At 37.8% G+C, this 9,805-nt stretch overlaps 1 protein-coding gene across 1 annotated transcript; it reads left to right on the top strand.

Moving 5' to 3' along the window:
* Window positions 1–1,575: 1,575 nt before the first annotated feature.
* On the top strand, window positions 1,576–8,820 carry LOC135262768 (alkaline ceramidase 3-like). The gene is made up of 11 exons (XM_064349960.1): window positions 1,576–1,902; window positions 3,122–3,232; window positions 3,412–3,464; window positions 3,752–3,804; window positions 4,602–4,683; window positions 5,145–5,180; window positions 6,027–6,085; window positions 6,213–6,314; window positions 6,946–7,050; window positions 7,216–7,261; window positions 7,349–8,820. The coding sequence occupies exons 1-11, from the start codon at window positions 1,803–1,805 to the stop codon at window positions 7,400–7,402; spliced, it is 801 nt and encodes a 266-aa protein (XP_064206030.1). The 5' UTR covers window positions 1,576–1,802; the 3' UTR covers window positions 7,403–8,820.
* The last annotated feature ends 985 nt before the right edge of the window (window positions 8,821–9,805 follow it).

Here is a 9,805-nt window from a genome sequence, read left to right as displayed (position 1 = left end):
TGTGCTCATATAGACACAGCATTGAAGGCAATAAGAAGTCATGCTTCAGAGAAGAAAAATATGCACAATAGTATCGGTGTTATTAGCAGATGCTTGTATTGTACTGTATATACGTCAAAGAATTTGATAATTAAACTTTTTATTTGTTTACACAGAATGTTCACCTATAGTGGCCTTCTTAGTTACAATATAAACTTTGAAAAATACAAAACAAAAAAATATAATTCACTGCTACTGAATTTGAGTATATTTTGGCCTTTAAGTACCCTTAAAATCTTCAAAGGTTGATATTGATTTGTCAAACTGCATGTAGTTATATTAAATGTGCCGCACCATACCAGGCATGTGACTACTTGTCTCTACATGTCATTGAGGACCAAAAAGAAAGTGTTCTGGAGCTATGTGTAGCAGGTAGGGGTGAAGATGATTGTGCATGCAGGTGTCTGTAAGTGATGCCAGTCTTCTGCTGACCCATATCCTTTAAGCTGATGAGCCTCTTATATTACACCTTGACACCTCAGTTCTGCTGCCACAAATAGGCTATAAGAAATGTATAGTCAGCACCTCAAGGCATAGGTGCTGAAGACAGCCAAAGCCGCAAACAATGTAGAGATGTGGACAATGAAACTATTGTTAAAGAGGCAACCGCTTGAATTGTTCTGTTCCTTGTCATGATTGGTCATAATATTGATTGAATGATTGATTGAATATTTTCCCATGTAATGCCATATCCTCCCAGAGAAACCAATGGACCACATGCAATGGAGAGTCTGGATTTTAGCAATGAAGGGATGATGATGTGCATTGCACTAAACATTACTGCACAGCCATACTTCAACTTTTGCAGTTGGTGGACCCCAAAAGTATTTTTACACTTATGTCACATTCATTTTAAATTTCAATGCAATATGCTTGGCTGCCCAATTTCCCTTCATCAGTTTGAGCTTTACAATCATAAGTGGCAGTTATTCTTTAAACTTACCTTTCTAAACAGCAACATGATTTCCTTATTTATTTATTTTTTTCTGGTGCATGTAGCTTTGAAATACTATACTGCATTGTATGGTATCTACAACTGTATGCTTCAATAAAGTTGTAGATGTATAACAATGTGATGCATTTCCTATCTCTGACAAATCTCTACAATTAATGACACATATCTCTAAACAACACATGCATAACTTAAATTAGTTTTGATAATGTTTGCATTGTTATATGGTTAGTTGATGTTTGAGTTATTCAACAGGCATCAAGGCAGGCTTCTGCCTATCTAGCCTTTTACAGTGTTAGTGTTAGGCAGGATTCTTAGTAGTGTGGGAGTAGTTGCATATCTCACCAATAGGGATGCAGTGTATTTTCCCTAAAAGGCTTAACTAGGTTACCATCAATCCTAGGTTTTCACATTTGTGGTTTCTGAGCATTTACCTCCTACCTCTACGGTTACTGTTGCTCATCCCAGATTTATGCACCTGTCTTCTCATTCTCTTTCTGGATAAGAGAGTCTGCCAAATCCAAGTAATATAAAACATTTAACAGCACTGGTATTTGTCTCTGATTAATACTCGTTTAAAAATTTTATTGGAGCCTACTCTAATACTCAATTGATAGTGATCACAACATCATAATGAACACGAGGGAAATCGTGCTGGAGTTCAGTTGTTGTTGCCTCGCGACTACCCTCACTTGAGATCAGATTGCACCACATACAGCAGTTCCTGTTTGAGTTGAGATAAAAGTACGTTCCTATGGTGATTTAACTGCACTCCCAACTCCGGTGGACAGCTAACTGTTCAGTATCCATCATGGCTCCTTGGGAGAGGCAAGGATTCTGGGGTCCGCCGACCTCAACCTTAGACTGGTGTGAAGAAAACTATGTTGTCTCCTCTTATATCGCAGAATTCTGTAAGTACGCCGTATATGAAAGTGAAACTAACAATTTTACGTAAATGAGACCATTGCGATCGGTCACTGATGCTGTAGAAATACTGATCATTGATCAATGATCCGGCACTGGTTCGGGAAGCGCCAAAGAGAAATAGCGCTCAGTTCGAAACGAAAGCCTTATTATTTGCGTCATTCACGCAAACCATTCATTTTCCAACCATGTGACTGAACAAAATAATAACTGTTACAGAGTTAATGATGCTGGGGTATTCGCATGTCAATCCGGGAACTAGGGACTATCCATCCTGTTGTAATGATCGGGTCATTATTGTTTTACAAACTGAGAAGATAGACCGATGGTTTTGCGATGTCTGTATTCTTGTAGGCTATTGTACGTAGGCTAAAAGTTGTAACGCAGTGTTACTGTAACACAACGAATACACCCATCAGGGAAAAAAAATAAATAAATAAATGTAAAAAGTTTAATGATCCACTTACATTTTCATGGAGCCTCCTTTTCACAGTTTAATGTCATTTTCAGATTTTGTTTAAATATCTCTGTTTGTTTATAGCATATTTAGCTTGTGAAATATGAGAATGAGGCCTACAGCTATGTATTATCTGACCAGCTACCTGGGCCAGCACCCACACCATTGTTTTCAGTTAATGATAATGATCATTTGTAAGGTGCGCTAAACCTGACAAGAGGTATGAAAAACCTGCTCCTCTAGATTTGTATTTTGCGTAGCAACCCTTCCATGACCTTGCTCTGTCTTTTGAGACAATGACAAAATACCATCAGTTTGTGAACAATAGCAGATGTGTAACTATCATTGAGTCAAATAATTTTAAATATATAACTTGCGCCCCTTATGTTTCATTGTACACAGTACCTATGCAGTTCTCATGGCCTTCTGTAACCCCTCTTTAGACCCATCAGTGGGTCTTGGCCCACATAACTGCCTTTCTAGTGATTACAGACTTGTGTATGCTGTGTTGAGACTTGTAATTCAGAGAATTAAAACAGCATGGTTTAATGGAGGGGGGGTTCTACAAAAAAGCTCTGGGTTGTGGAGCCAGTCAAGAAATAAAATTCTTTGTCCCAAACATTATGGAATTCACTGTATAAAGGTATTGTTTCACTTTCCTGAAATATGTCTATGTGTCAGGTTCTCATGTAATTAAACTCACAGATTTGTTTTCTGACACTGATGCATTGTACTGTGTCCTTCCACAGGGAACACCGTGAGCAACCTGATCATGATTCTACCTCCAATTTATGGTGCCATACAGGCTCTCAAAGATGGCCTTGAAATCTGTTATTTACTTTCATTTTTGGGACTTGCAGGTAAGAAGACTGGATTTCCAAATGCTTTCAGTCTGTAAGAGTCTGTAAATGTATTGCGAAATGACTGTCTTCAGCTACAGTTGTGTGTTGTTTGTTAAATCGAATGGCCCACAACTTAAACTTCATGCTGTTTTTGTTTTTGCAAGTTCCTTTTTGAGTGAACGTTTCGCTTTTTTCAGTGGTCGGTATTGGCTCATGGTGCTTCCACATGACTTTGCAGTACGAGATGCAGGTGAGCAGTTGTATCTGTATCTGATATTTCCTTGTGACCCTCCCACTGAAAATCGGAAATAGCACCTTTTCTATTCCCATAATGCATTTCAACACAGGCTGCATACCACTTCAGATAAAATGTGGCCGTGTCTGAAAAAGGGAGTAGCAGGTTCTTGAAACAAGAGTCATGCTAAGATGGTGAAGGGCAGAAGGGCCATATGAAACTGAAATAAACTTTAACAGAGGATTGAGGAACCTGTTTTCATATTCATTATTATTCTCCCTCATGTTGTTTCTCTCCTGTAGTTACTTGATGAGTTACCCATGATCTACTGCTGCTGTGTCTTTGTCTACTGCCTGTAAGTGCTCTCTGCTCTTATACAAACGTTCAGTTCCTTCTTATCTGGCTGTTTTGAGCCGAGCAGGTTTTTGACTATTCAGTCAAGTCCATATGGTGCATAAAAAAAGAGACTAAAGTGATTCCATTTGTGCTTCTTTGTGACATTTTTCATTGCACGCCTGCATCCAGAAGAGTATTTCTGATCTGTCAGACAGGTGTTTGGGGGTTTTTCTTCATTATGATGAGAATTCTTCAGCCATAAACTGTAAAGGCCTGCCTTGTCCTACCAGGCCCTTTGTGATTCCTGAGCTCACCAGTGCTCTCTTTCTTCTTAATGTTATTCCAAACAGTTGATGTTGATAAGCTTAAGGTTTGGCACATCTTATTTTTCTCATTTGTCACTCTCAAACCGGTTCCCTTGACCTTCACTCTGATCCCCATACTGACAATTAAGAGACTCCAAATGCAATAAAAAAGCCTAGAAGACAATACAAGATCATGAAACCTCTCTTATACATACACCAAGGAAGCAATTGAACATACCTGACTAATCAGAAACACCTATGAAGAAAGTTATCCCAAACCTAGTGGTGCCCTGAAATCGGGGACAGTGTAAAACAAGTGCAGTAATTTCTACATGGTAAAACAAAAATGTATTAAAAATACCCTTAAGTAGAAGCTGAAAAGCTGCACTTTAACCACATGTTACTTGTTTGATTACAAATCTAAAATTGTGGAGTACAGAGCCAAATAAATAAAAAACATTATGGAGCTCAGTGTATATTCATGTACAACATACTCATGGTACTTTTCTAGATGTGAATGCTTCAAGCAGGAGAAGTCAATCAGCTGTTTGCCCATAGTGATATTACTTGCGTTCAGCGTTATAGTGACTGTGGTAAGTCTCATTATCTCCCTTTCTATTTGGAACTTACTTAATAGTAGACCCTAATTTAATAAAAAAAAAAAAAACTTTATTTGTAGAGCACCATGCAGAGAATCAAGCAACGCAAAGTGCTTCAGAGTGGAATAAAAATACATTAAAAATAAGGTTAAAATATCAGTCAAATACATGGATAAAGTAATGAAAACAAAAATGTTGATACTGCACAGCTGTATACATTTATACAATATATTTTAACCAATACGCATTATATTATTTTTGCATTATCAGTGCTGCCTTATAGAGTTTTTTTCCATCAAATGTATTATATATATATATATATATATATATATATATATATATATATGTGTGTGTATAATATGCAGTTATTTGTCTTTAGATAATGTGAGTTTTTGATGTGTATGTGAACCTTCTGACCATTTACCTTTTGATATTTTATTTCCATGGGTGTTTAGGTATACCTACAGTGGAAGGAGCCTGTATTTCATCAGGTAAGGAGAGCAACACTTACTATCCCATATTTCACCATTCGTTTGTTTTTCGTTAGTAATGTTGGGAGATTGGACATACTTGTAAAAAGTGAAAAATCTTCTCAACACTGTAATGGTGAGAGTTACTGTCCTATTCTGCTGACCAGGAGAGGGTAATCCTTCCCTGGGCTTGGATGTCCACGTCCCGACATTCTCACAATATGGGAGAATCGGCCTTCGGTTTTCAGGATTTGTTTGTTATCAGCCAGGGAATCTAAGAAAAAAAAAAACATTTTACAATAGACCAAGCAGTTCAAAAGTGATAGACCAATAAAGGAAGCTTCTTCTTATACTGCCACCATCTGGCCAATCTGGGTTTGTTTTTTTACCTGAGTAGCATGTGGGAACAGGAAGCGACCTTCCAAAATTTTTTACTCTACGATATACATTTTTAAAAAAAATTTTAATCAGAGCAATCCCAGTAGAGTTCTTGGACCCCTACAGAGGCAGCATGTCTTTATTGCAGCTGTCTTGTCTACGCCGACACAAGTTCACTCATAGAGCAGATCATGGAAAAATGTTTTATATGGCGACACAAGAGCAGTCTTTGGCTGACATTCATGTGCTTATTGTGTAGCTAAAATGTCGGAAGTTGGCATGAAAACAATAAACCAATACCAATCTTGTTGTCCACCTCAACCCTAGAGTATGTGCATCATTGCTCATAGACCTTAAGACCTGAATGACAATTATGTTGGAATTATATCTGATACAGCAAGTACCTGTTATTTTCAGGGTGTAGAAGAAATTGACAGACTACTATATCTGCCTTGTATATAATTATCTAATATATATGTGCTTCCTCAGGTCATGTATGGAATAATGGTGGGAGCCTTAGTTTTTCGTTCTGTCTTCATAGTTTCATGGTAAGTATATGCATCCCAATGCAAACTGTACCTTAATACAGGTTAATACAGGAGTCAGGTTTTTCAATTACGAAGTTTGCATTAATATTCCATGTAACTGAATGTGACTAAGTGTTTCTATTTACAGGGTATATCCATGGCTCAGACCACTGTGCTACACATCTTTAGGTCTGTTCCTGTTGGGCTTCATTCTGTGGAACATAGACAATCTCCTGTGTGATACACTAAGGTAAACAGCTTATGTTTAGGCATTTTTCAGATGTTCTTATCCAGAGAACCTTACATTCTTTACATACAATTCATTTATAAGCTGGATATTTTTCTGAATTAAGATTAAGTAGCTTGCTCTGGACAATGGTAGTGACTCAACTGGGAATCAAACCTGCAAACCTGGAGTTACAATCCCAAAATTACTCCACAGCATTGTGAAAGACTAATAACAAATTATAGGAATGTTCGTTATTGCAGCTGAAGGTGGTGCAATCAGTGATTAAGTTTAAGGGGGCAATTGCTTTTTCACATGGGTAATATGGGTGTATTTCATTAAATAAAATAATAACGTACGGTTCCCATTATCAAATATTACATTTTGTCTAAAGATCTGAAACCATTCAGTGTGACAAATATGCTATAATATAGGAAATCAGGATTGGGGCAAATACTTTTTCTCAGCACTGTGCAGTACACATATTAGTCACTGTTGCCAGTGCACCCGTGTGCTTATGAAGTTATTTTATAAGCAGATTGTGAGGAGTAAGAGAGATCCTTATAAAGTGTCATTGTCGCTTTGAGCTGAAGAATGCATGGCGTCTTTCACCTCTTCTGTCTTGTGGCTGACTCTCGTTTCTTCTTGCCCACAGAGCAACTCGAGAAAGGCTGCCCCCCATTGTAGGTGCAGTTACTCAATTCCATGCCTGGTGGCACATTCTAACAGGCGTGGGATCCTACCTGCATATTCTCTACAGGTAAAAATAGTTTTGGAGTTTAGAATGATCGCACACTGTAGAGGAAAAGAACAGGAAGCGGTTAAATGTTGGTCTACTAGTTCATGAAAATGAAATTGCCTTTGGGCTATGCTCCTGATCAGTATGTACTTCCTCTGAAAATCTTGATTCTGCTTCTTCCAAAAGCATCCAGATAAGACGCACCTACCTCAAACACAGACCGAAAGTGCAGGTCAGTAAGACTGACTAAACTAAAAAAAAATAATCCTCTAAGGTCCTCTAGCATTGTTCCCTGTGGTGAAATGTGAATTGTGCTCAGTTTATATGTAGATTTTGGCCCCTGATTGACACTGAGTCCCAGAAGAGCAGCTGAGGGTGAGTTGGCATCAGAGACAATGCTGCCTCTCCACACAAGCTGTGGTGGCATGTCGTGTGGCCGCACTGGAATTCCGATGACTTCAGTAAACTCACAGAGGCTTCGAAGAGGCTTCTCTCCCATCAGCTCAGCCAAAAGAATTCCTCTTCTCAGCCACACAGAATTCTCAAGATTAGTGTTCTCTAGGAAATGAGTAGCTGTGTTTTCATGATACTTAATGGAGTAGGCCAGATGTCAGTGGTGAACATGTCAGGAACTTTTCACATTGATCATTAATCATTTTAATCATTATATTCATACAGTGCACGCACATACACATACACACACACACACACACACACACACACACACACACACATACACGTACACACACACATCACATGCACTCAGGAGATTTAAGGGCTTATGCATGACGTGACCCTTGACAAAGGGAAACAAGCTTTGGTTGCTTTCTTCAACATGGGAAGAAACGAATTTAAGTGATGCTTACTTGTTTCTAGTTTATTATGAATATTATAGACCTTTTAACATAAATATGGTTCTGGCAGATGCTAGAGATTATGTTATTCTGAATTATAATTTTTGTGGTTTTTAGCATCCAGGGGGTTCTTGATGCTACCTATGCCAATATTATGTCTGGAGGAGACCATAGGCAATGTTTGTGCTGGTCACAAACAGATTAAACCAAAGGGAATGTTATGCCATTACATTATGTCATTTTATTTATTGTTTTTAAAAGTAGATGTGTTGTGTATGTTAAATTCATTTGCACAATTTGGTGCAAGAAGTGCATCTCAATGATTATCACAAATCTTTTTTTCTCAGTTTTTTTTTTTACTGCACACTGTGGGACTGAAATGATCTGACTCAGATCTGATGTGATCTGGTATCTGTTATGTGCTATTACCAAGATACACAAAGTTCAATGATAGAGGATACTCACAAATAACTTCCACATCCACTGACATAACTATGGTGGGATTTCTTCGTTCATCAGCTGTAGAGGCCTTCCTTGGCCTAGCAGGACCTTTGTGATTACAGTTGATTTTTGTAAGTCTAAGGTTTGGCCTATGTGTTTTTTTTTTGTTTTTGTTTTTTCTCAGCCTCGTGATGGCTTTTTTTTTACTTTCATTGGCATAACTCTGGTCCTCATGTTGACAAACGTTAGTAACTGACTCCAAAGGCAATCAAAAGCCTAGAATCAAAACTAGGTACTGAAAGCAATCCTATACCTGCAGAAAGGAAGTAGCTGAACACACCTGACTGATCAGGAACAACTGTGAACGCATTTGTCCCAAACAACTTGGTGCCCTGAAATAGGGGGATATATGTATAAAAAGTGATGTCATTTCTACGTGGTGAAACCAATATGTATAAAAATACCATTTAATAAATGCTGATAATCTGCACTTTAACCACATGTGAATTGTTTGATTACAAATATAAAAGTGTATTGAGCCAAATCAAGAAAATTATGACTTTGTCCCGAATATATACACGTGTCTAACTGTTTAGCTTAGAGTGCTATAATTTATTTAGCCAGTGGGCTAGTAACATTATTATTTTGTGAACATTTAACAGTTCTTTTTAGCTACTACCTGATATGTATTAATTTAGTAAACAATGCAAAGTATGAAAAACCTTTGTCATGGAAAAGTAGCTCTCACTAGTCTCTGGCCAAGAAATCTGTCTAGTTCACCACAGTTTCTCTTCAGAGCACAACTCAATCTTTCGCCATGCCCTGTTGTTTCTCCTCATCCCTGACTGTTCCCGGTCCATTGAACACCTAGCAGACTTGAAATTATAAGGCTGTGGCCCCATCCTGAGTGTTGGAAAGAGGATGTTTCCACCTTGTTGGTCTCAACCATAAATATTTGATTAATCGACAGTCAACAATGGGGTTAAATCATGCTGTTGTTGCTTATTTTCTCACTCACTGTAGCACTCGCTATTTTCCCTTTCCCCTAAGTTGTGGAAAGTTCAAATTCCCCATATTATTCAGATTTGAGGTGCACGTGGCCAATTGCATTATAAAAGCAAGCACACAGATGTAATTCTGAGTGTATTTTATTTTATTCTAATCATTGCTGCATCATTTCCAATATCATGGTATGCAACTAAGATGTTTTAAAGCACAATGTTAAGTCTTTAACAGCTTGTTTTAAATGAATGTTTTGGTAGCCCTTGAATGACACACAGTTAATCATCTGCTGTTGTGGTTTAGCAGTTAAACTGTATACAGCCAGCTCAAGTATAATACCTCTATATACTGTACTGTTCTCTGGCTTTGTCTTTTATATAAGCACAGAACACAAGTTTTGGTTATGTTTGTGCCAAAGATATGAGAGGAATTTTGTGCCAGAATTGTATTATAGTTGTTGTGATTGTGTACTGTAATGA

This window comes from Anguilla rostrata, chromosome 9 (genome assembly GCF_018555375.3).
Source record: "Anguilla rostrata isolate EN2019 chromosome 9, ASM1855537v3, whole genome shotgun sequence".
NCBI classification, from domain to species: Eukaryota; Metazoa; Chordata; class Actinopteri; order Anguilliformes; family Anguillidae; genus Anguilla; species Anguilla rostrata.
The sequence above is the reverse complement of the archived record's forward strand: the minus strand, read 5'-3'. Positions and strand labels throughout refer to the sequence as shown.

Coding starts and splice junctions, on each gene's coding strand:
- LOC135262768 (XM_064349960.1), top strand. CDS start 1,803: ATGGCTCCTTGGGAGAGGCAAGGATTCTGGGGTCCGCCGACCTCAACC. Junction 3,233..3,411: donor TTCATTTTTGGGACTTGCAG/GTAAGAAGACTG, acceptor CGCTTTTTTCAG/TGGTCGGTATTGGCTCATGG. Junction 3,805..4,601: donor TGTGTCTTTGTCTACTGCCT/GTAAGTGCTCTC, acceptor GTACTTTTCTAG/ATGTGAATGCTTCAAGCAGG.